Consider the following 26,700-nt stretch of genomic DNA (forward strand, 5'->3'; position numbering starts at 1 on the left):
GACCTTTACCCAGTCAGTTTCGTGTAAGTTAATTTTAGCATCCAAGTGCCACCCAAGCTGAAATTAATTTTCTTTATACCACCTAGCAGGGATGGATATGATTTCTTTCTACTCTACGTAACAAAATGAACCATTCAAGGAGATTTAAACAGTTTTCATACATACCAACTCCACCAAACCTAATTATGAAGTTTCTGATTTATGTTAGCTCCTGTATTACCTTTGTGCACAGTACTGCCACTGGTTGGAGCTCATCTTTCAAATATTATATTCCGTGCTTGTCAACTCTGTTTCTAATCATTTTTTTAAAAGAGTTGCATTGACAGCAATGTTGCATTTGGCAGTTGGGCATCATGGTGGGAGGGGTGGTAAGTGGGAGTCAGGTTGGTGCTAGAAGGATTTTGGATATAGTTAAGCAGGATTATTGGGTCCATTGCAATTGTTTGTGGGCTGGCAGTGTTGAGTCTGATGAGGAGAGGGCGTGTGTTGGTTTCTGGCTGGTGGGTGGAGGATTTGGTCAGGGAAATAGTTGTCCGAACTCTGAGGCGATGTAAAGAGTTGGGTTGGTCAGCTTAAAAATTACCCATGAGTTAGACTAGTTTTTAAAGTGGCTAACATTTCCTGAGTAGCTATTAACTTAACTGAATTGGAACGCTCTGTCATTATTTAATTCTTTCAGAGGGCTCAAGATACAAGGGAATGGTCCATTGGAATCCTCAGTTTCCTGAACAGTTCTTATGGAGTCAGCAGCGTCTGAACTTCTTCATGGTCCTGATGCAGTATTCCAGTTTGCAATGCTCTAATGACTCTCTGGCAATGGAATATCCAGATCAATCCTTTATGAAGCAGCAAGTTTCTTCAGTTGCGAACTGAGCGAACTTATCACTGATTGCAACAGTGAGTCAGGATAAATGTTCAGGTTGAGAAGCCATAACAATTGGAGTGCCACAGAGATAAGTCTTTGTGGCTCAACTATTAATGTTCTGCATTAATGGCTTGGATGAATATGCCAACTGTTTTGTAGCTATATTTGCCAAAGAATCAAAGATAGGTGAGAAAGTAAACAGTGAACGGGGCACAAACAGTTTACAAAAGAATATGGATAGGTTATGAGTGGGCAGAAAATTGCCAGTTGGAGCTCTATATAGGATAAGGTGAGGGTATATGCTTTGGTAGGAAGAATGAAAAGCAAAATATGAAATGCTGTGGTATAAAGGAACTTCATCAACATAAAGCACAAAAGTCAGCATGCAAATACAATCAGTAATTAGGAAAGGAAACAGAACATTAGCCTTTTACTGCAAGGGGAAGGAATATAAAAGCACAGACATTTCATTATAAATGTATTGAAACCACAGCTATCATAATATGTACAGTTTTATTCACCTTCCAGGTGGACGTTAACTTGCATTAGAAGACATTTAAAGAAAGCTAACTATGTTGAAAAGAAGACTCTGTCTAATGGGGAAAGTTGGACATGTTTGACCTGTATTAGAGTTTAGAAGAATGATGGATGATCTTATTGAAAACTTAAGATTCTGAGGGGGCTTAACAGGGCGAGGTGCTGAAAGGATATTACCTCTTGTGGAAGAAGCTAGAACTAGACAGCATCATTTTGATATTTGAGGTCTCCCAGGTAACGCTGGGATGAAGATGACTTTCAAATTCTCTTTGCTCCAACAAGCAGTGGTGGCTGTGTCATGGAATATTTTCAATTTTTAGTTTTAAAAAATTGAAAATGATGGAAATGTTCAGCAGATTATAGTGCATCTTTGGAAAGAAACAAAGTCAACAGTTCAAGCCTATGATGTTTCACCATAACTGGGAAAAGTTAAAAATGTAATGGAATTCTGTTTTAGATCCATCCATGATTACAGGTAACTCCTCAGCATTCACCATTCTTCAGGTTGCTCTTCTCACCTCAACCTAAGGTCCGTGCAAAATGCCATTTGTCTCTTCAAGTGTAATCCTGACCATTTTGCTCTATCTCTTAAAAAGTTTAGTTTCATTCTTCAATTCAGCTGACCCTTTAACAAAAATCCTCTGTTTCTTTGGATGATAAGGATCATAAACTTCATGCAGGAAGTATAACACTTGCATCTTTTCTCCTCATAACCAAGGCTTATTTGTACTTCTGTCATTTTTGTTTATTATTTTCACTGCTGTCAATGTGATCTCCTCTACACTTGGAGAGACCAAAAGCAGATTGGATGGCAGCTTTGTGGCACACCTCTATTCTGACTGTGAGTCTGACTTTGAACTTAAGGTAGCCTGTTGTTTTAATACTTCACTTGGCCACATGCTGATGTTTCTACTCTTGTAGTACTGCAGTGCTCTGTTGAAGTGCACTGCAAGTTTGAGAAATAGCACTTCAGTCTTCAGCACTCAGTGAGTTCAACAGTTTTAGGCCATAGTCTCAATGCCCATTTTGTTTCCTTTTCTTTACATGATTCAATTCTTCCCTTATTGTTGGTGGCTAATAGTGCTCCTAAGGTATATCTTTTCATTTTATTTCTTATTTCATCAATGATAAAATAACTTTTTTTGTCATTCAATTCTTCTTTCACCTGATCATAGTTCTTTGCCAGGACACCCTATGCTGAAAACCAATTACATTTCTTAAGATTTTCAAGTTTTGATGAAGGCCACAGGCTTGAAATGTTAACCAGTATTTTATACAGATATCAGGAGAATCTGCTGAGTATTTCCAGCCCTTTATTACTCTTCAGATTTCCAGCATCCATGCAGTTCACAGCAATTTGGAAGTAATTGATTTCTGGAGGAAGCCAGATGCATTGCTGACTCTTTCATTTCTGTACTAAACGTCCCTTACAAAAGGAACACTGCATTGGATATGAAATTGGATGGTCTTACCCAAATTTTCTGCTTGGTATTTGGCCAAAACTTTTTATTGATTTGATATGAACTGGCAATGTTATTTAGTATTTGCAAGAATATCTGATGTGGGAAATTGGGATATAATAGAAGGCCCTTTTCTGAGTTTGAATTTAAGAACAGCTTCATGCCGCAGCTTGCTGTTAATGTGCTATGCGTCAGAGAATTTATATTGACATTGATGGAGTTTGAGAAGGTGTTTTTGAATTGAAAAATTTTATTTGCCTTGATTGACGCCATAATTATTTCTGTTTTATTCACGAATGTTAGTGTGGGAATTTTGAGCAAAAGGAAAGGGCAATTTTTAAGATCCAAAGAGTGGAATTTGAAATGAAATACTTTCCTATCATTTGCTGTAACTCAGCTAGCCCGAGAATATTAGTCTCTGGATTTCTAGTCCAGTGACATTACTGCTACTCTGCCATCGCTCCCTGATTTTCTAATTTTCACATTATACTCCATTTTTCAATATTTTGCTAACTCAATTAATATTTCTTTTCAAATTCATCTGTATTCTCCTTGAAACTTGCTTTCATGTCTATCTTTGTACCATGAACATATTTGGCTAAAATATGATTGATTCCTTCAAGCCACGAGTATAGATCAGAATAGTTGAGGCTTCTGCACTGACCGTTTGGCACCCCACTACTTACAATTTGCCAATCTCATAAAGACTCATTTTACCAACTCTCATTAATTAGCCAATTCTGTATATATGTTAATGTATCACCCCCAATACCATGAACTCTTGTGTAACAGAATTTTTATTTGGCGCATTAGAGATTTAAATACATTGCACCTACCGTATTATTCTTTTTTTATCTACTCTACTTGTTGCATCCTGAAACATTCTAATAAATTGGTCAAACACTATTTCACAATTTTTCACAATTTATCTTTGCAACTGCATCTGCTTGATTTGTTATACTTTTCTAGCCACTAAATTCCCGTCATAATGGATTGCAGCAATTTCTAAATGACTGGTGTTAGATTAATTGGTGTTTATTTTCATGCTTTCTTACTGTATCCTTTCTTGAATAGTTATACATTTGCAAGTTTCGAAATTGCTGGGATCTTTCCAGAATCTAGGGAATTATGGATTATGTTCTTTAATTCTTTCATGTGATATGGCCATTACTGGCTTAGCCGGCATTAATTGCCATTCCCTAGTTATTCTTAAGAAAGTGGTGGTGAGCTGCAACCTTGAACTGCTGTAGTCCATTGGGTAGGTAGACCCAAAATGCTGATGGGGAGGGGGTTCCAGGATTTCGACCCAGTGACACTGAAGGAGTGATGATATATTTCTAAGTCTAGATTGTGTGTTTTGTAGTGGAACTTGCAGGTAGTGGTGTTACCACATGTCTTCTGCCCTTGTCCTTCTAGAAGGTAGTAGTCATAAATTTGGAAGGTGCTGTTGCAGGAGGCTTGGTGAATTTCTGAAAGGCATCTCAGAAATAATACAGAGCTGCTTTTAAGGTTTGTCATGGAAGGAGTGAATGTTTGTGGATGTGGTTCATTCAAGTGGGCTGCTTTGTCCTGGGTGTTGTCAAGCTTTTGAATGTTTTTGGAGTTATGCTCATCCAGGTAAGTTGGGAGTATTCTATCACACTCTTGACTTGTGCCTTGTAAATGGTGAACAAGCTTTAGGGAGTCAGGAGGTGAGTGAGGTGCTTAATGCAAGATTTCTAGTCTATGATCTGTTCTTATAGCCATGGTATTTATATGACTAGCCCAGTTCAGTTTCTAATCAATAGGAACCATCAGGGATGTTGATAGTGGGGGGAGTTCTGTAATGATAGTAGCATTGAATGTCATGGGTGATAGTTAGGTTCTGTCTTGTTGGAAATGGTCATTGCTTGGCACCTGTTTGGCATGAATGTTACTTCCCACTCATCAGCCCAAGCCACGACTTTAAAGTTGCAGAGAGTCCAGGACTTTATGCATTTGGGCAAGGGCTGATTCAGTCCCTGCTGAACATTTATGCAGTTACTGCTTAATTCCCATCCTAGTTTTTATTGCATTTTCCACTGTAGAAAACTGTGACCTTGTACACTTGGAATTGCCTTTATTTAACTTTAAAACACTAGTTTCTGCCATAGAGCCATAGTGTCATAGAGAGTCATCGAGTTCTAGTTTTTCAACTTCAAACTGAATGTGAAATTCTGTTATGTTATGGTCACCCTCACTTGGAGGATCCTTTACTCTGAGATCTGTAATCCGGTCTTACTAAGTTATATTGCCTAAGATGGCTTGTTCCTTGACTGGTTTCAGAATTTGCTGATCTGTGTAACTGTCCTGAATGCACTCTATATGAATTAATTTTTGAGGCTAGCTTTTGCCATTTTGACTTATCCAATCTACGTGAAGATTAATGTTGCCTCGTCTCTTCTTGCAGTCTCTTTCTTACAAATCTCAGTTATGTCTTGATTTACAGATAGTTTCTAACATCCTGTTCAGCAATACTATTACACATATGACAATGAAATGATCCACCAGTACAATTTGCTCTTTTTTTAGTAATAGTTCCAGCGGACTATGAACCTAAAATGGTTTTCTCCCAAACAATCTTTCCGCCATACATTTAACTCTCTGATTTCTCTACCCTATCCCAATTTACTTGAGATTTGGATAGTAATCCAGATATTATTACCCTGTTCTTCTGCTTTTTAATTTAGCACTTGGGTTGCTCATAACCCGACCAGAACCACTTTTAGTTCCATCATGTTGTTGGTACTACCATGGACCATGACAAATGGGTCCTTCCTATTGCAAGATCCTGTCCAGCCTCAATAAGTTAGTCTTAAACCTGGCATCGGGCTCAGCCTTTGGAATTTGTGCCCTTAGTTGCAGAGAGCAGTATCTACTTGTAGTCTGGAACTATATGCCATGCTAGTGCAATATCAATTTTTACTCTCCTACGTTAGTTTACCCCTATATAGGGGAAAACTGACTTTACCTGTCAAGTTTTGCTATCTTTTTTACTTTCTCTCAAACCACTGATTCTTTTGTAGAAAATCAGAATTGTGCCTCTTCCACAGCCAATAGTTAAGAAAAATAAAGGTACCATGGAATTGATAAATCATCCCAATAAGATACATCTTGTCATCGTTGATCTCTCTTTGTTATTGAAAATGGTCGTTTCCTACGCATAGCAACACATTGTGGAAAAATTTGATCCATTTCAAATATTTTGTACATACCTGGATTTGTTTTTTAAAAAGTCACTGAAAGGCTGATGTAAATAGATTTTTTTTATCACCAAGGCTTTTTGGAAATATGTGACTTCAGACATTTGGACTCACTTCTCAACGGTCAGCTGCTTGAGTTTTATGGCTGTCTTATTTAAACAGTTTTGTGGTATGGAGGGTTGATTCAGTTTGAAAGGATTTGATCGATATCAAGCACAAAGCAAGCCCACTTGATTGGCACCATAACCTACAAACACTGACTTCCTCTACAACCAATGTTCAGTAACAGCATTATGTGCAACCTGAAACGTGCATTGTAGAAATTCCCCAAAGCTCCTGCAACATCACCTTCCAAATGCATGGCTACAAACACCTAAAAAGACAAGGGCAGAAGATACTTTGGAACATCACCATTGCAAGTTCAACTTCAAGCCACTCACCATGCTGACTTGAAACTGGTCATTGTTCCATTATTGCTGGTTCAAAGTCCTTTATTATGTCTGTACCTATCCCAAATATCAAAAGAAGTTCAAGAAGCCAGTTGATTGCTACCTTCTCAAAGGCATTTGAGGATAAACAATAACTGCTGGTCCAGCCAGCAAACCCATATCTCAAGAAGAATTTTAAAAAAACTTGAGCATGTTTTGTCTCCCAAGACCCCAGATAAAATTTTGCATGATTATTAACTTGACTATATGCTTAAGGTCACCAGATCAACACTTCAAAACCTCCTTTGTCTTATCCTTTTTCCCTTTAAAGAATAACTACCCATGTCAACAAGTCATCTTACGAAAGTGGATTTATGCGGGAAATTTCTTTTTCCTTTACCAGATGAGCATGTTTATTATGTGTTTTAGGCTGCTTAGAGGGCCAACATTTACATTTTCTCACTACAAATTGTGTGTGTTAACTAATTATACATCTTTGTTGTATGGATTTTGTTGTGTAATAAATTGATGATTTTGTAATTGATATTTTAATTTCTTCAATAATTAAATGGATATTTTCATTCTAAGTCTAATATAAAGAAAGCATTTGTATCCAGCCAAGATTTGGGTACTATAATTTTAAATTTTGTTGTGACCCATGAAGTAGTAGGATCAGTGTGATAGTGCATTCCTCACATCTTAGTAGTAACTAGTCATCTGTGCATTCTAATGTGGCAATGGAACCCTATTGCAGACCTTCATGACATTTCACAGCATGTGCAAGGATGAATTGACTGATTTTTGATATTTATGCAAAGAAAATTATTCCGGGTTCCTTCTTTCCACTTCCCATATGATATATATCACCCCCATTGCACCTCACTTTATATGTTGATTTAAGAAAACAGGAATACTGTAGACCAATGCAATTTTTAATTCCTAATCCTGATTTTTCTGTAGCCGTGTCTCAGTAATACAATATTTTTGAATCACCATTGTTCTCTGGAATAATCTTTCAAAGTCTCATCGCTCTTCCCTTTACCCTTTTGAAATCTTCCAATCCTAGATTTTTGTCAACCCCTCTGCTAAACTGTTGTGTTACTTGGCATTGAATTTTTTTTGTCTGATCGTACCTCTAGGTTGTTGGGGGAGATAAACCAACATGGAGGAGGGTGATTACGTTCTGAAATTATTAAATTTACTGTTGAATCTGATGGCTGCAGGGTGCCCAGGTGAAAGATGAGGTATAGTTAATGTGAGATAACAAGGTGTAGAGCTGGATGAACACTGTAGGCCAAGCAGCATCAGAGGAGCAGGAAAGCTGCCGTTTTGGGTCTAGACCCTTCTTTAGAAAATGTTATTGTGTTGTGTTTCTCCAACATTCACTACTTTCACTTCAATACCACATTTCTTACATTCTTCTGGCTTATTGGCACCTGATAGATGACATCTTAGTACGCGAGTGTAACTCAAGGATATCCTGCATATTAGAATCATGCCCAATGCTGACTGTGATACAAAGCTGAACTTCCATCTCAAACCTATGCCCAAGAACTGACTGAGTGATAATCCATTAAAGAAATTTTGAGTTGGTGAACTGCAAATCTCAGCTTGCAGAAATGGAGACCAAGCAAACTTAAAACATCAGATTACAACATTCTGATCTCATTGATTCCACTCCAGAACTCTGGGAAACACATTAAAATTGCAGAATTGGATACTTCCAATGAGGTCATTGGATCCAATACTAGGACCATGGGGACTGGCTTGTTAAAAAATGACCAGGAAATCCAAGATCGCTAGCAACATCAAAGTCAGCTCATCTAACCCAGCCAGCCATTTGAGATGTAAAGGCAGCCTATTTTCAAGCATGTTACACCCTTCAATGTAAAATGGGAAACACCCAAAATGATTGGTGGAATGCACGTGGGAAAAACATAAGTGTACATTGTTATTGCAAAATAATATACTGTGAAGCACTATAATCTGTTTATGGGTCAGCATGTCAAACCAACCATCACCCCACAAAGAGTGCCAATAGGAAGACACAACATAGACACAAGAAGCCAATCCTGGATTGGATGCTCCTCAGTGAAACTTTGAATAACTTTGTCTTAAAATCTACTCATTTTCTTCAGATCAAAGGCTGGCCATGAATGCTTGCATGGGCCTGAGTTATGCCTGTCTCTTTTTGGGTTATGCATTTCTTGTTCCAGTCCCCACAATTCTTTCTCTAGTATGTTGATGAGATAATCAGGAGTCAGTTAGCTCAGTTGGCTGGATGGCCTGTTTGTGATTGATGCCAGCAGTGTAGGATTACTTCTTGCACCAGCTCGGGTTACCTTGAAGCATTTTCCTTTGCAACGTCTCCCCTTTCTTAGAGTGGTGACCCTCCGTTTAAATCACCATCAGTTGTCTGTTCTAATGAGACAGTAACCTTTTTGGTCTGGTATGATTAAGTTGGCTTTACCTTTGCCTTTAATTGGTGCTGCTTCCCCCTCTTGTCCGAAACTGGAAAGGGTTATCAATTTTGCTTTTTATTTCCACTCTGCTCTCACTTTCACTTAATGCATCTTTGACTCTTGTGTTTCCTTCCTCAACATCTCCGTTTCTATTTCTGGGGATAAGCTGACCACCAAAATCCATTACAAAACCACCGACTCCGTTACCTTGGCTATAAATTCTCATACCCTGCTTCCTTTAAGAACTCGATGCCTTTATCCCAATTTCTGTGCCTCCTTTACATCTGTTCTGTTAATGCGAACTTCTGGATGGGTATCTCAGAAATGTCTGCCTTTTTCCTCAACCAAGGATTCACCACCACTGTGGTTTACAGGTCCCTTAGCTTTATCTGACTGAGTTCCTGTACTTCTGCTCTCAGCTCTTTCCTCCCCTCCCATCACAACTATTGGCTGCCCCTGTTATTCTCTTTTCACTCCAATAGTCTCCATATGCAAAGAATCATAAGCTGCCATTTACACCGCTTCCAGTGGATGCCATAAATTGCCCTTCCTTGACAGCCTTCCATACAGGACTTTCCTTTTTGGGCATTGATCCAAATCTGTTCCACTCCCAACACCTCCCCATACTCCCAGCATTTTCCCTTGCAGTTGCAGAGGATGTAACACTTGCCCATTTACTGTCACCCTCCTCACTATTCTAACCTGCAGGTACGCCTTCCAAATGTAGCAGTGTTTTGCCTGCACTTCATTCAATCTAATCTACTGGCTGACTTGCTTTGCCGAAAGCCAATGCTTTCTCTGTAAAGAATGACCCCAAGCTTCCAATTGCTTGCCAGTTCAACACACTACCATGCTCCCATGTCAAAGTTTCTGTCACAGGCCGGCTGCAGTGCTCCAGTGAGGCTCAATGCAAACTGGAGAAATAAAGCACCTCATCTCCTGTCTCAGTGCCTTACAGCCTTCAGGAATCGACATGGAGTTTAACAATTTCAGCGTCATGTTTGTAACCCTTCCTCCACATCCCTAGGTGCTCTCTTGTACAGATTGCTCCCACGACAGTCAACCCATTTTCAACCATTTACACTTCTTGTTAACACCCTCCCTAGCATTTTTCTCTCTCTCAGCTACTCATCAGCAATCTCTCTGTTTGTCTATCCCTCTTTTATTTTCTCCCTTTCTCTTGGCCCCACCTTCATGTGCTCTGTTGACTCACCGGACCACATGATTAACACAAATCTTACCCTTTCCCCTTTCACAGTTATCTTCAGTTATGATGAATGGTCACTGGAGTCATTTTTTAAATTCACTTGCCTGATGTGGGCATCGCTGGCTGGCCAGCATTTCTTGCCCGTCCCTAGTTGCCCTTCAGAAGGTGATGGTGAGCTGCCTTCTTGAACTGCTGCAGTCCTCCAACTGTGGGTTGCCCCACAATGCTTTTAGGGAGGGAATTCCAGGATTTTGACTCAGCAATGGTGAAGGAACGGTGATACGTTTCCAAGTTTGGATAGTGAGTGACTTGGAGGGGAACATGGAGGTGGCGGTGTTCCCATATAACTGCTGCCCTTGTCCTTCTACATGGAAGTAGTCGTGGGTTTGGAAGATGCTGTCTGAGGATCATTGGTGAATTTCTGCAGTGCATCTTGTAGATAAGTACACACTGCTGCTACTGCGTGTCGGTGGTGGAGGGAATGAATGCTTGTGGGTGTGGTGCCAATCAATTGGGCTGCTTTGTCCTAGATGGTGTCAAGCTTCTTTAGTATTGTTGGGGCTGCACTCATCCAGGCAAGTGGGGAATATTCCATCACACTCCTGACTTGAACCTTGTAGATGGTGGGCAGGCTTTGAGGAGTCAGGAGGTGAGTTACTTGCCACAGTATTCCCAGCTTCTGGTCTGCTCTTGTAGCTACTCTGTTAATGTGGTGAGTCCACTTGAGTTCCTGGTCAATGGTAACCCTCAGGATGTTGATAGTAGGGGATCCAGTGATGATAACACCATTGAATATCAAGGGGTAACGGTTAGATTGTCTCTTATCGGTGATGGTCATAGCCTGGCATTTGTGTGGTGCAAATGTCACTGCTACTTGTCAACCCAGGCCTTGATATTGTCCAGATCCTGTTGCACGTGAACATGGACTGCTTCAGTGTCTAAGGAGTCACTAATGTTGCTGAACATTGTGGAATCATTGGCGAACATCCCCACTGACCTTATGATGGAGGGAAGGCAATTGATGAAGCAGCTGAAGATGGTTGGGCCTAGGACACTACCCTAAGGAACTTATTTCTATGTTTCAAGTTGTTAAAACTTCCGTAAGTTGTATTTATGTTTAGTCCTAGATAAGATGCAAGTAGATTGAGAAATTGAGAAATTTTGAAATTCCAAATAAATGATTTTGAATCAGTTTAAAAAAATCAGCAAAGTGTTTGTTCATGTACGTGAGCAAATTCAAAGTTCTTATTAATCACTTCAAAAATGGTTTTAAAACTGAGTTTGTTAAAAGAATCGTGACAGTTTGTTGTATTATGTTACAAGTAGGTCTGGTAAAATGGGAAATGTTATACCAGTTATGGAAAACTACGCTACTTACTTTTCAGTAAAGTGTCCATTTTAGTATTTGTATTTGGCCGGTATCTTCTGTGCACATGATTTATATTAATGTACTAATTTCTTTTTCTCTTATTATATGCATCATGAGCAAATCAGTTTGTAATTAATTGTTATTTTATTTGTTATATAGCTTTATGCCAGCTCTTACAGGCTTCTAAAGGCAGAGATGGTGCTGGCCGTGTCAGTTCAAGTACAGATGAAGGTAAAATCCCTTCTGATGGTCCTCTGTCATCCCTGTGACTCTAGTGACCTTTTTGATCTTTTAACTTTCCAGTTCTTTCTTTCACACAGCAATGTTGCTTAGCAGGTGATGGAACTTCCAGATTGTATTTTAGGCTCTTCGCCTGGATACAGCTCTTGGAACAGCCTTTTAAAAAAAACTGTGGTGATTCACAAAGCTCCTCCTACTTCTGAAAAGATGCAAGCTCTCTTTTGTATGCTTTTCTCTTTATCTCATGCAATTCCAAACCATAGCAAGCTTTCAGAACTGATTTTTGTGGAACAAAGACCAGTTAGCAGTGCTATTAGCTTTCTCTTGATTCCTCCTGTACTCCTGTACACTACAATAATAGGTAACAATAGTTGTTTCTGATCAGAGAAATAACCTTAACTATTGGCATTATTTGTTAACTTATGGAATTTTGAAGAAGTAGGCTTAAATAATTGGCTAATGTTTAGAATAAAGGCATTATCAGATTCACAAAAAATATTATTTTTAAACTAATATCATATATAGATAAAAAGAAGAGTTTTCAAATGTGGACAACAATCTTTTCATGCCCATTTCAAATTAAAGCAATCCAAAAAAATTGAAACTGCACTGTTTTTAAGTTGGAATTATATAAGTCAGCACTGCACAATTTAAAGCTTTGTTATGCACACTAAAGCTTTATAAATTTTGATCTGCAATAATACTCTACAGAGTTTGTAGTGTATGAATCTTTGTGCATCCTTGATCACTTTTATAACAAGTGCTTAATGAATTTTGTCTTTCTTTTTGTAGGGTGACTTATTCTGTCTTTTCTTGGATTTTGGTCACTGCTGTACTGTAATGTTTGTGTCCGGGATGGGAAAACCTTTATCATTCTGTATATTTGTCTTTTTTTTCTTTCAGGTGAAAACTATGAGCAGAGTCCATTACGAAGAACTTTTAAATCTAAGGTGTTGGCTCATTATCCAGAGAATGTGGAATGGAACCCTTTTGACCAGGATGCTGTTGGGATGGTTAGTATATTAAACATGTTATGAGAAACTGGTCTAACTCCATAAATATGTTGCTTGTTTTTATATTCTGAACCCTTGCCAATCATGGTACATGTCATGTGTTGAGCTTCAGGTCAGTGTCGTACATTGAAATGAAAACTTGAGGTTAAGGGAGATGTTTCTTCTTGTGGAAGGACAACAATTGAACACTGATAATAAAGTGTGAAGCTGGATGAACATAGCAGGCCAAGCAGCATCTCAGGAGCACAAAAGCTGACGAATTGAACACTGCCTTTTTCTCTGATAAAAGCCTGGAAATCAATTATTGCTGTAATTAGACAATATGTATAGCCCAGAGGTTGTAAGTTGGAAAGGGAAGATGAATTAATCCCCCACGCCTTATTATTTAAGTGGTAATCAATATATGCAACGGACTTCCAAGATAAAGTATTTGATTTGAACATCTTGGCATCACATTAAAACAATCAGATGCAGTAATATGGATAAACTTGTGTTCTGACAGGTTCAGTGGCCTGCCTCATTTGAAGATACCTTCTGAAGTTATGTCGAGTGTCCTTTGTAGCCTTTCAATAAACAGTAACATGTAAAAATACATTTGATTACTTCTATTGATGTGTCTATGACTGAGATTAGATTCACTGATCTGTGATTCCAAGGCTGTGTTTCAGCTCTGGGGCACTGGCAAAACAGCATAGTGGAATATCATGAATGATAGTACAGGTGGTGGACTGGTAACTCAAATTTCTGTTGGCCAAGCTCTACAAATACTTCTGGAAACCTAATGGGGGTAGGTGTCGGAATAAGATTAAATTGTGTAAGGCTGGATAAAGCAAGTTTGTTGCAACTTCTAGTACTTTATTGTAAAATGCATGATGGGCTTGGGGAGGTGGTGTTGGGGCAATCCTGAGGTGAGCAGTCATGGGATGGGAGTTAGAACCACAGTGAGGAAGGAATTGAGACTGGGAACAATCAGAGCTGTGGGTGCAGGGGCAAAAAGGAAAAGAAAACAAATTAAATACAGGTGAGAGAAGTTTATTATATGGGAAGAAGAAGGTGGTGTCAGGGCTGAGGTGGTGGAGAAGAATGATGGAGGGCGGGGGTGAGAGAGAGAAAAGAACAAAGAAAATGGATGTGGATGCCGTAACAGAATGATGGCAGGGGAGGGAATTGTGGGGAAGAGGATTTGAGGAGAAAGGAAACAACAGAAGGGTGGGGCAAGAGGAGAGGGAAGAGAGGGATATCATCAAAGTGTATGGAAGAAAGGCAGGAGAATAAAGCAATAATGAGAATGTCAGGAATATGGTAAGGGCCAAAGAGGGACTTGGGAAGTCAGGGAGAAGGACAGGGAACAGGGGGACAACAGCAGGGTGGGTAAAAGAGAAGAGAAAGGATTATGGAGGATGTAGTAAAGAGAAAACATGTTGAATGAGTTGCAGCTGTGGATGGGGAAGAGCTACTTGAGTTGGAGGAAGGCATAATTGTGTCACAGCAGAGGTTGAGAGGGATGCAAGAAGGAGTCATGGCAGAGGAAGAGAGATGACAAGAGAAAGTCATGGAGGAGAAGGGGGAAAGAGGTATTCATGGTGGAGGAGCAAATGGGAAAAGATGGACTCATGACAGAGGAGGAGAGAAGTAAAAAAGGAATTGCAAAAAGGGAAGACTGAGTTGCAAGCAAGCAGGAGGTATTCACAAGGTAAGGGTTATACTGGAGGCTTGGGTGATGAGGGAATGAAGGGTAGATGAGAAGGTTAATAAGGGGCAGGGAAGAAGATCTCAGTGTGAGGGAAAGGGGCGGGAACTGGCAGGAGGGAGAGGGCATAGTGGGAGGTGGAGTTTATGAATGGGAAGAGATGGGTTGGGTGTAGGAACTACTATGGAGGGATAGCAGGTCACAGCAAGACTCGCCACATGGGGAAAGGGAATCCAGTGGAGAGACAGTCATGGTTGGGTAAAGGATGTTGTGGGGAAATGAGTTGGGACTGGTTGTGAGTGTGGAGTAGGTACAGGTTGGGAAGCCGAGACAGAAGTCCAGTCAGGCCAGACTGAGGTAGATGTCGAGTCTGGGTGAGGAAGGGGAAGCTTTGATGTAAGTGAAGGTATTTCAGAGTTGGCCACATTGCAAGAGGTGCAAAGAGTTGGAGATGGGCCCAGTTGGATGTGTATGGTGTCAGGGTTGAGCTGAGGCAGAATGGGAAGTTGTTGAGTTCAGGTGTGTCAGATCACTAGACTGTATTGGGAGATGGTCTGTGGGGTAATGGGCAGGAAAAGTCCGAGGGGTAAGATGTCGAGCCAAATGCAGGAGAATGGACTAGGTGAGGTGTGCTGGGCAAGTGAGATTTAGCTCATTTGGGAACCATGAAACCCTACACGATAAGCAAATTTGCAGATGTTGATCCATTTATGTCAGACTTCCATTGCACATTAAAAGATTTCTTTGTTGAGTAGTAACTCACATTTAAAGAGTGAATACATGATTGTAACAATTATATAATTCCTTTATAAGGTACAACAATAATGCAGAAAATGTGGTTCAACAGTAGTTAGCAAGAGGAGGTAAAGCCAGTATTAGATCAAAGGAAAAGGCTTATTATGTTGCCAAAAATGTGCTAAATTTGAGGAACATATGGATTTTAAATTTTAGCAAAGGAGGACCAAGAAATTGAAAAGAGAAAGGAATATATATAGGAATGTGCTGATTTGTAAACTCCCATTATGCAAAAGCTTTCCATTGATACATCTGTCCACTACAGTATTGATAAAAGTAACCACTGCACAGTGCTTGTGGAGATGGAATTATGTCTTCCATTGAGGATACACTTTATCAAACTGTTTGGCACTATCACTGTGCTAATTAGGATAAATTCAATCTGACCTGGCAATTCCAGAGTGGGCATCCATGAATGGCTGTGGACATCAACAACAGTCAAATTGAACTCCAACATAATCTGCCCCCACCTTACCATTACCTTCAAACTAGGGGATTAACCCTCTTTCAATGCAGGGTATGAGAGGGAAGCAGCACCGGGTTTATTTATGTGTCAATCTGCTGAACCTACAGGACGAATTGTGTGCCAAACCGCATAAAGCAGCAAGTGATAAAGCAAAGCAATACCTCAACCAATGGATCAGATTTAAGCTCTGCAGTCCAGCCACATTCAATGCAAATGGTAGGGACCACTGCATAGCTCACTGGAGGAGGACGGAGTACAAACATCCCCATCTTCATTAATGGGGGAACTCAAGATACCACTCCAAAAATCAGGCTGAAGCATTTGCAACAGTTTTCAGCCAGATGTTTCAAGTGGATGATCTATCCCAGACTCCTTCCAGGGCCCCCATGTCTGTCTTCAGTCAATTCAGTTCACTCCATATGATATCAGGAAATCGTTGGAGGCAATGGAAACTGCAAAGTCTATGGGCCCTGGCAACATTCCAGCAAAAGTGCTCATGACGTATACTCTAGAACACACAGTGCCCTCAGCAAGCTGGTCCTGTACAGCTGCAACACTTACATGTACCTGACAATGTAGGAAACTGCCCAGATATGTCCTGTATCTAAAAAGCAGGACAATTCCAATCTAGCCAAATACTGTCCCTTAGGTCCATTCTCGATCATCAGTAAAGTGATGGAAACTATATTTTTTGTTTTACCTCCAAAGACCATGCGCAACAGCAACTTCTGAAATTGAAAGTCAATGCTGGGAGCATAGCCTGAATTGACCACTCTGCTTAGAATGAATGTTGGAAGGAGGACATCATTGACTGTTGTTGTCATGTAGTTTTACTTAGCAATAAACTACACAGCGACACTCAGTTTGGTTTCCACCAGGACCATTCAGCTTCTGACTGCATTACAATGTTAGCTCAAAGATGAACTATGGAGCTGAATTCTCGAGGTGAAGTGAGAGTGACTGCCTTTGACATCAAGGACACAGTTAATCTAATGTGGCATCAAGAAACCCTGGCAAATGAGTCAGGGTGAGAACGCTGCACTGGTTGGAGTCATACCTGACACAAAGGATGGTGGTTGTGAGTCTTGAAGGTCAGTCACCACATCACCATGACATCTCTGCAGGAGTTCCTCAGGATAATGTTCTATGCCCAATCATCTTCAACTATTTGATTAGGTGGAGGACATGGACAGGATTTCACTGTCACAGGAGTGTGCTGGCAGACAGCAAGCTGGTTTGAAGTGTGTCTATTTCAATGCCAGTAGTATCTGGAATAAGGTAGGTGAGCTTGCAGCATGGATAAGTACCTGGGACTTCGATGTTGTGGCCATTTTGGAGACATGGATAGAGCAGGGTCAGGAATGGATGTTGCAGGTTCCAGGGTTTAGATCTTTCATTAAGGTCAGGGAAGGTGGTGAAAGAGGGGGAGGTGTGGCTTTCTTAGTCAAGGACAGTATAACGGTGGCTGAAAGAACTTTTGATGAGGACTCATCTACTGAGGTGATATGGGCTGAGGTCAGAAACAGCAGAGGAGAGGTAACACTGCTGGGAGTTTTTTATAGGCCTCCGCAAAGTTCCAGGGATATGGAGGAGAGGATTGGCAAAGCTATTCTGGGCAGGAGTGAAAGGAACAGGGTGGTCATTATGGGAGACTTTAACTTCCCCAACATTGACTGGAAATGCTATAACGCTAGTACATTGGATGGATCAGTTTTTGTCCAATGTGTGCAGGAGGGTTTCCTGACACAGTATGTTGAAGGGCCGACAAGAGGGGAGGCCACACTGGACCTGGTACTTGGTAACGAACCAGGCCAGGTGTTTGATTTAGTGGTAGGTGAGCACTTTGGAGAGAGTGACCATAATTCGGTTACATTCAGTTTAGCGATGGAAAGGGATAGGAACATGCCACGGGGCAAGAGTTATAGATAGGCGAAGGGCAATTATAATGTGATTAGGCAAGACTTAGGAGGCTTAGAATGGGGTAGCAAAATACAGGGAATGGGGACAATCGAAATGTGGAGCTGGTTTAAGGAACAGATATTGCATGTCCTTGATAGGTATGTCCCTGTCAGGCAGGGAGGAAGTGATAAGGTAGGGGAACCGTGGTTTACTAAAGAAATTGTATCTCTTGTTAAGTGGAAGGGGGAGGCTTATGAGACGTTGAGACGAGATGGTTCAGATGAGGCGACGGAGAGTTACAGATTAGTTAGGAAGGATTTAAACAGAGAGTTAAGAAAAGCAAGGAGGGAACATGAACAGACATTAGCAGGTAGAATAAATGAGAACCCTAAAGCTTTCTATAGGTATATGAGGAATAAGGGGATGACTAGGGTAGGAATTGGGCCAGTCAAAGACAGAAGTGGGAAGTTGTATGTGGACCCTGTGGAGATTGGAGAGGTGCTAAACGAATATTCTGATCTGTTTTCACTCAGGAAAAGGAGAAGACTGAGTTAAGGGTTATTAGAATTGAAAGGATTGAGGTTAGTAAGGAGGAGGTGTTATCAATTCTAGAAGGTGTGAAGGTAGATAAATCCCCTGGGCCGGATGGGATTTTTCTGAGGATTCTCTGGGAAGCCAGGGAGGAGATGGTGGAGCCTTTGGCCTTGAACTTTGAGTCATCATTGTCTACAGGTTTAGTACCAGAGGACTGGAAGAGTGCAATTGTTATGCCCTTGTTCAAGAAGGGCAGTAGAGATGACCCAAGTAATTATAGACCTGTGAGCCTTACGTCTGTTGTAGAAAATGTTTTGTAAAGGATTATAAGAGATAGGATTTATAATCATCTAGCATGCAACAATTTGATGGGAGATAGTCAACATGGATTTGTCAAGGGCACGTCGTGTCTCACAAACCTCATCGAGTTTTTTGAGAAGGTGACCAAGTATATGGATGAGGGTAGGGCAGTTGACGTGGTGTACGTGGACTTCAGTAAAGCCTTTGATAAGGTTCCACATGGTAGGCTATTGGAGAAAATACAGAGGCAGGAGATTGAGGGAGATTTAGCAGTCCGGATTAGAAACTGGCTTTCTGTAAGAAGGCAACGAGTGGTGGTTGATGGAAAATATTCAGCCCGGAGTCCGGTTACTAGTGGTGTGCCTCAAGGATCTGTTTTGGGACCACTGCTGTTTGTCATTTTTATAAATGACTTGGACGCAGGCATAGGTAGATGGATCAGTAAGTTTGCAGATGACACTAAAGTCGTTGGAGGGGTGGACAGTGTGGAAGAATGTTTCAGGTTGCAGGGAGACTTGGATAAACTGCAGAATTGGGCTGAAAGGTGGCAAATGGAGTTCAATGTGGATAAATGTGAGGTGATTCACTTTGGGAAGAATAATAGGGAGGCAGAATGCTGGGTCAATGGAAAGATTCTTGGGTGTGTGGATGTGCAGAGGGATCTTGGTGTCCATGTACATAGATCCCTGAAAGTTGCCACCCAGGTTGATAGTGCTGTTAAGAAGGCATATGGTGTGTTAGGTTTTATTGGGATTGAGTTCCAGAGTCGTGATGTCATGTTGCAACTGTACAAAATGCTAGTGCAGCCTCACTTGGAATATTGCACACAGTTCTGGTTGCCCCATTACAGGAGGGATGTGGAAGCATTGGAAAAGGTGCAGAGGAGATTTACCAAGATGTTGCCTGGTCTGGAGCGAAGGTCTTATGAAGAAAGGCTGAGGGACTTGGGACTTGGGTCTGTTCTCATTGGAGAGAAGAAGGCTGAGAGGGGATTTAATAGAGACATACAAGATGATCAGAGGATTAGATAGGGTGGACAGTGAGAGTCTTATTCCTAGGATGATAATGGCGGCTTATACAAGGGGGCATAGCTACAAATTGAGGGGCAAAAGATTTAAGACAGATGTCAGTGGCAGGTTCTTTACTCGGAGAGTGGTAAGGGCATGGAATGCCCTGCCTGCCAATATAGTTAACTCAGCCACATTGGGGCATTTAAACAGTCCTTGGATAAGCATATGGATGATAATGAGATAGTGTAGGGGTTGGGCTTAGATTAGTTCACAGGTCGGCGCAACATCGAGGGCTGAAGGGCCTGTTCTGCGCTGTATTGTTCTATGTTCTATGTTCTTCTTGCCATCTTGAGGTCAGAAGTAGGTCATTCATGATGATTGTACAATGTTCAGCATGATTTGCAACTCCTCCCATACCGAAGCAGCACATGTTCATATGCAGCAAGACTGGGACAGTATCCAGGTTGGAGCCAGCAATAACCACCTCTAAAAATAGAGAATCTAACTGTCACCCCTTGATGTTCAATAGCATTGCTATCCCTGAATTCCTTCCACTCTCAGCATCCTAGGGTGTCACTATTGACCAGAAACTAAACTGGACTAACCACATAAATACTGTGTCTCCAAGAGGAGGTCAGAGGCTAAGAATCCTGCAGTGAGTAACTCACTTCCTGATACCCAAAGCCTATTCAGCATCCAGAAGGTGAAGGTAATATGCCCACATTTCCTGACAGTAGAAATTTAGTAGGCAAACTAAATGGTGGGGAGGATGTAAAGAGACTGCTGAGGGATGTAGATTGGTTGGGTGAGTGGGCAAAGATGTAGCAGATCGAATATACTATCTGCTCAATTGGGAAGTTATCCACTTGGATTTTAAAAAAAGCAGAGTTTTATTTTAATGACAAGAGATGAGGAAATCTTTGCAATCACAGAGCTTGGCTGGCTTGTACATGATCACAAGGTAACATGCAGGTACAACAAGCAATTGAGGAGGAAATTGTATTCTAGGTTTTGTTTTAGTAAAACAGCAAAGCAGTCTTGCTGCAGTTATACAGAGTTTAGATGAAGCTATCCAAGAGTACAGTGCACAGAAGTAAAAATGGAAAGTGCTGGAAAAGCTCTGCATATGTAGCAGCATCTGGGGAGAAAGAAACAGAGCTAATGTTTTGAGTCCAATATGTCTCCTCTACTGCAGGACAAATGCTGAGAAAACATTGTCATTGTTTTAGGAATCTGGAACATGAAGTCAAGGTCACAGACACATATAAAATATAAATTAGGAGCAGTAGTCCCTTTGCCCAAGTCATTAGTTTAGATTGTAAAGAATGGAAACCTTGGTATTGAGTTTTATGGTATTCCTCTTGTTACACCTAACCGACGTGAAAATGATCCATTCATGCCTATGCTGTTTTCTCTTCACCAAACAATCCTTTAGAAATTCTGATGTAATTCCTGATAATTGTTATTTTGTGTTGAAACCTTGGTTGTGTCACATTTTCATATGCCTTCTGGATATCCATGTACACTATATCTACATTCCCATTTATTCATGTTGTTTGCTATTTCCTCAATGAACTCTAACAAAGTAGTCAAACATGATTTTTATTTCACAAAACCATGTTGACTCTGTCAGGTGGCATTAAATTGTGCCATAAAATAAAACAAATGCATCTACTACCTCAGAGATAATGAGAACTGCAGACGCTGGAGAATCCAAGATAACAAAATGTGAAGCTGTATGAACTCCTGAGATGCTGCTTGGCCTGCTGTGTTCATCCAGCTTTACACTTTGGCGTCTACTACCTCAGCTGCCTTTTGTTTTTATATATCTAGGATGAAGCCTATTCGGGTGCTGGGGACTTGCCAGTCTTTTGTTCTCATAATTTTTTCTACTCTTAAGTTTTCTCAGTAGGATTGCTTTTTATGTCTTCTGCAGTGAAGACAGACAAAATAAATTTGTTCAATGCAAACCGCACTTCCTGATTTTCCTTTAATAATTCCCCAAACTCTGAGCAGACCAATGATCACTGCTTTTTATCTACTTAAATAATTGTAGAAATTTTTATAATTTTTTATTTTTATATTTTAGGTCACTTTCTCTCATAGTCTAATTTCTGTCTGTTTGTCATCATTCTTCATTGTTTAATAAACAGTCTTCTGACTTATCAGTTCCTAATCTTATGGAACTATATGTTTTTATTCAATTTGTAACTGTATTTAACTTCCTCAGGTAGCCTTTTCTATAAGTCCATTATTAATCTGGTCTCATTTAACATTATAAGGACATGAATAACATGCTCTTTGTTTGGACCTAGAATGCTACTGTAAGAAACTGTATTGAAAACAGATTATGCACCCATTTTTCAGCATTTCATTGTGAACCTGATTTGTCTAATCCATATGTGGATTAAAATCACTCAAGGTTAACACTGTCCTCTTCTCATAAGCCCTTTGTCCTGCACACCCTGTCCCACAGCATAGTTACTGTTAGGGTATCCATAAACTAATTCTACAAGTTGAATTTGATGTTACTTTTTCCTTGTCTCTACCCAAAGTGATTCCATATCTTGGCCTTTAGAACTAAGGTCTTCTCTCAATATTGTACTAATAATATTCTCAGTTAAGACAGCTACCCACCACCGTTTCTGAACTTCTTGTCCTTCCAAATATTATATACCCTTGAATATTATCCTTTGTCATCTTACAGCCTTGTCTCTGTAATCACCATTAGATCAAACATCCATTTCTAATTCAGTTGTCAATTGGTTAATTTTGTTTCAAATGCAAGCAGTTTAGAATATAGAGCCTTTAGTTCTGAGATAGTAGGAACTGCAGATGCTGGAGAATCCAAGATGACGAGATGTAGGATGAACACAGCAGACCAAGCAGCATCATTGGAGCAGGAAGGCTGACATTTCAGGCCTAATTGCTTCATCAGAAAATCAGAACCTCCAGTTCTGCCTTCTTTAGGAACAAAAAGAAAGTTGCTGGAAAAACTCGGCAGGTCTGGCAGCATCTGTGAACGGAAAAACAGAGTCAACATTTTGGGGCCTGTGACCCTTCGTCAAAACTGATGGTGGCTGGGAAAATGTTCAATGCAAACCGCACTTCCTGATTTTCTTTTAATAATTCCCCAAACTCTGAGCAGACCAATGATCACTGCTTTTTATCTACTTAAATAATTGTAGAAATTTTTATAATTTTTTATTTTTATATTTTAGGTCACTTTCTCTCATAGTCTAATTTCTGTCTGTTTGTCATCATTCTTCATTGTTTAATAAACAGTCTTCTGACTTATCTGACTTCTTAGTTTATATGCAGAAAAATTGGGAGGGGGTTGGGGTAGGGGTAGGGAGTAAACGATAGGATAGAGCCGAAAGGGAGAGAAGAGCAGTTGGACAGACAAGGGAGATGGTAACAATCGGGCTCGTAGGGTGAATAGTTGTTAATGGGGACTATTAGTAGTGACTATTAGTAGTAGGTGGTGTGTAATGGCAGGCTATGTGGTAACAAGGCCTGGCGTGTGGGGTAGAGGGCTGGAACAAGGGAGATTTTAGGCCCTAAAATTACTGAACTTGATATTGAGTCCAGAGGGTGCAGGGTCCCCGAGAGGAAAATGAATTGTTATTCTTCCAACTTGTGTTAAGCTTTGCTGGAACACTGCAGCAAGCCGGAGACAGATGTTGGCCAGGGAACAAGGTGGTGCATTAAAGTTGCAGGCACCAGGTAATTTGGGGTCTTACTTTGTGAGCAGAACATTTCCCTAATGTAGAGGAGACCACATTGTGAGCAGCTAATGCAGTAGACTAGATTGTGATAAGTGCAGGTGAAGTGTTGCTTCACCTGGAAGATATGTTTGGGCCTGTGGATACTGGGGAGGGAGGAGATAAATGGGCAGGTGTTGCACCTTCGCTGGTTACAGGCAAAAGTGGCATAGGGCTATTGGGGTGGTGTTTGGGGTGAAGCAAGTGTGGACCTGGGTGTCCCAGAGAGAACTGTCCCTGTGGAAGGCAGGGAAATATGTGTCTGGTGGCGGCATCTTGCTGGGAAATGGCTTCTGATGATCTTCTGGATGTGGATGCTGGTGGGATGGTAGGTAAGGACAAGGGGAACCCAATCACTGTTGCAGGAGGGAAGTGAAGAGGTGAAGTCGGAAGTGCGGGGGATGGGTCAGACCTGTTTGAAGGCCTTGTTGACGACGGAGCTGGGGAATCCTTGGTTAAGGAAGAAGGTGGACATTTCGGAGGCTCCCTTGTTGAAGTTGGCTTCATCTGAACATGTTCGATGGAGACATAGGAACTGACAGAATGGGATGGTTCTGACTTCTTAGTATTTTTGCAATAGTCTTATTTCCGGGCAGTTTGTACCCTCTGTCTCTTCTTTCCGTGATATAATATAAATATCCTTATTAAGGGTATACAGAGTCATCTAAACTTAAAACATTAGCTTGCTGTCTCTCCACGGATGCTGCCTGAGCCGCTGTGATTTCCAGAATTTTTTGTTTTCCGTACAGATTCCAGCAATGCAGTAATTTGACACTATTATTACTATCTTGCTTTCTTGTCCTCTCTTGAATTTGTCACATTCCCTCAATAGATTATTTTGTTCCACTATTTTGTTTAAAGACTTCTCCACTCCCCTAGTTATATGATTAGCAAAAACACTGGTCCCACTGGTTTAATGTTGATGCCACATTGAATGAGTGAAGTATAGCTTATCAAGCAGCAGGACAGTAACTCAGACAGTTAACTGCTCAGTGGAAGTTGCTGTTTGATTTACTGTAAAGCAATAATGAGTGATTTTGGCTGGAATTCTTAATGCAAAACCTGGTCACTTAAGTGTTTATTTCTTACCCCATTTTTCTTCCCACAAGATTTAAACAGGTGAGTATTATATAAATGATGCCAAGTACTCATTTTTAATTTTGCACAGCAGAACAAGTCTTGCGCACTGGAATGCTTGTATGATCTTTAAAAACCAGGCTGCTGATTGTAAACAAAATATATGAATTATATATTACCTAAAACTAAATTATAAGGACAAGCACTGTTGTTAATGTTACCCCTTTGGTTAAATAAAATTTAGGAATTCCTGTAAAACACAAACTCAAATTTCAACAAAGAATCGTGTTTTATGTTTTCAGTCAATTCTATGACTTTGAACACTATTTGTTGAAAACCAGTTTGATGAAGTTACTTATTTCAGCTGGCTGAATGAACACTTCGATTTCATCTTGACCAGTTGTGCTTTTGCATGGACTACTGCTGTCGCATAATAATTTAGCTCTATTACTTTTGGGTTTCATAATTTATTTCATTACAGTAAACACGGTTCAAATTCCAAAGACTGTTCACAGCAAAATTCAACCTCCATTACAGAAAATTTCTTTTAGTAGGCGGCAACAGATGTAAGCTGTGAATAGTTTTGTAGGTATACTAATCTATTCTCCTTTTCATCAATGGTGAGCCTTTGGAGCTCATGACTACTTGGAGTGTTGAGGTGAGTAGCATAGGTGTATTTATAGGGAAACTGGATAAAGTCACAGCAGTAAAATAAGAGAAGGGTATGATGATAGAGTAAGATGAAGTCAAGTGGGATAAAGCTTATGTTGGAGAAACACTGGCATGCACCCATTGGGCAAATGACCTCTTTCTCTGCTGTAAATACAATGTAAAATGTAGGGAAAACGAAATTTTAAGGCTTGTGAACATATTGTTCAAGTCTCGGGTCGACATTATGATGGCTTACTGGGTTCTTTTGGGATCTCTTTATTCTCAAGAACCTGTGGACACCAGTTTTTAAGCCCATGTTATAAAGTCAAATTATTTTGCACTATTGTGTTTATATCTAACTGTTGTTTTGTTTTGTATTAAAGCTCTGCATGCCCAAAGGGCTTTCCTTTAAAACACAGTCTGACAACCGAGATCCACAATTCCATTCGTTTATCATCACCCGTGAAGATGGTTCCCGCACCTACGGATTTGCCCTCACATTTTATGAAGAGGTGGCTAGTAAACAGATCTGCAGTGCAATGCAAACTTTGTATCACATGCATAATGCAGAACAATATGACATTCTTCATACTTCGCCTACAATTTGCATAAACTCTTCTGACAGCGACTCTGCTAACTGCAGTGATATACCTACTGGCATGACAAAACTACAGCGCTTCAATTCTTATGATATTAGCAAGGACACTCTATATGTTTCAAAATGCATTTGCTTGATTGCACCGATGCCTTTCATGCATGCTTGTAAGAAGGTGCTTGAGCAACTCCATCAAGCTGTGACTTCTCTTCAGCCTCCACCTTTACCACTAGAAAGTTATATTTATAATATACTGTACGAGGTGCCTTTGCCACCAGCGGGGAGGTCGTTAAAATTTCTGGGTGTATACAGTCCTATTGTTTGTCAACGGCCAAGCACCAATGAGTTACCACTTTTTGACTTTCCAATTAATGAGATGTTTGAACTACTGGGTCTGGAAAATGTGCTACAGCTCTTCACCTGTGCATTGCTGGAGATTCAAATCCTGCTGTATTCCCAACGTAAGTCAAACATTCATAATTAATTTTACATTTGATAGAAGTACCAGCAAATGCTGCAGAAAATAGTAGCAGACCTGCAAGATTACAAAGGCAATGATTTATGAAATTGATCATGATGTTAATATCATTATCTTAACTGGGAAGTGTTGATTCAGCTTCAGTGTTAAAAAAGAGAAGGAAAATACAGAATTGCAAAGATGGAAAGATTTAAGAGAAAATGAATAAGTTGGAACAAAAGCATTTGGTGGAACATTTGGAAATATAGATGTGTCAAATTGATATAACAAAAAGAGCTACATCTTAAGTTGCATAAATGAAAAGTTTGGATAATACTAAAAGTTTTTAAAGTTGAATCAAACGTTAGAGCTGAACCTAGTGACAAAAATTGCAAGAGTTAGTGTGTGAAGAGAATTAAAGGCAAGCATGAAAGTTAAGCTGCAGCCAACCTAATGGGGAAGAAAACATTTTTTTTATAAACCTATGGGGCAGAGGAAGAGAATAACTGAAGAGGACAAAGAAATAGCGGAGATGCTTGAAAATGCTTGTTTCAGTATTTATACAACAGACTTCTGGAAGTCTTCAGAAACTTGTGAATGAAGACATGGAAGGACAATTAATTGATGACTTGTTGATATGCATGAATAAGCAAATTGTTG

General features: G+C 40.2%; 1 protein-coding gene across 3 annotated transcripts in view; it reads left to right on the forward strand.

Annotated features, from left to right (window-relative positions):
- Positions 1-26,700, forward strand: part of dennd5a (DENN/MADD domain containing 5A) — a 225,811-nt gene that overhangs the window by 34,479 nt on the left and 164,632 nt on the right. For 2 of the 3 annotated variants that reach the window (XR_009446848.1, XM_048545755.2), the window contains exons 2-4: positions 11,709-11,780; positions 12,693-12,802; positions 25,372-26,044. Coding sequence is in view for 2 of the 3 variants with exons in the window: in XM_048545755.2 (XP_048401712.1) it covers positions 11,709-11,780; positions 12,693-12,802; positions 25,372-26,044 (855 nt within the window). In the remaining variant the exon portion in view is untranslated. The remainder of the gene's footprint in view (positions 1-11,708; positions 11,781-12,692; positions 12,803-25,371; positions 26,045-26,700) is intronic. The other variant, XM_048545756.2, reaches the window with a different exon arrangement.

This window comes from Stegostoma tigrinum, chromosome 17 (genome assembly GCF_030684315.1).
Source record: "Stegostoma tigrinum isolate sSteTig4 chromosome 17, sSteTig4.hap1, whole genome shotgun sequence".
Lineage (NCBI taxonomy): Eukaryota > Metazoa > Chordata > Chondrichthyes > Orectolobiformes > Stegostomatidae > Stegostoma > Stegostoma tigrinum.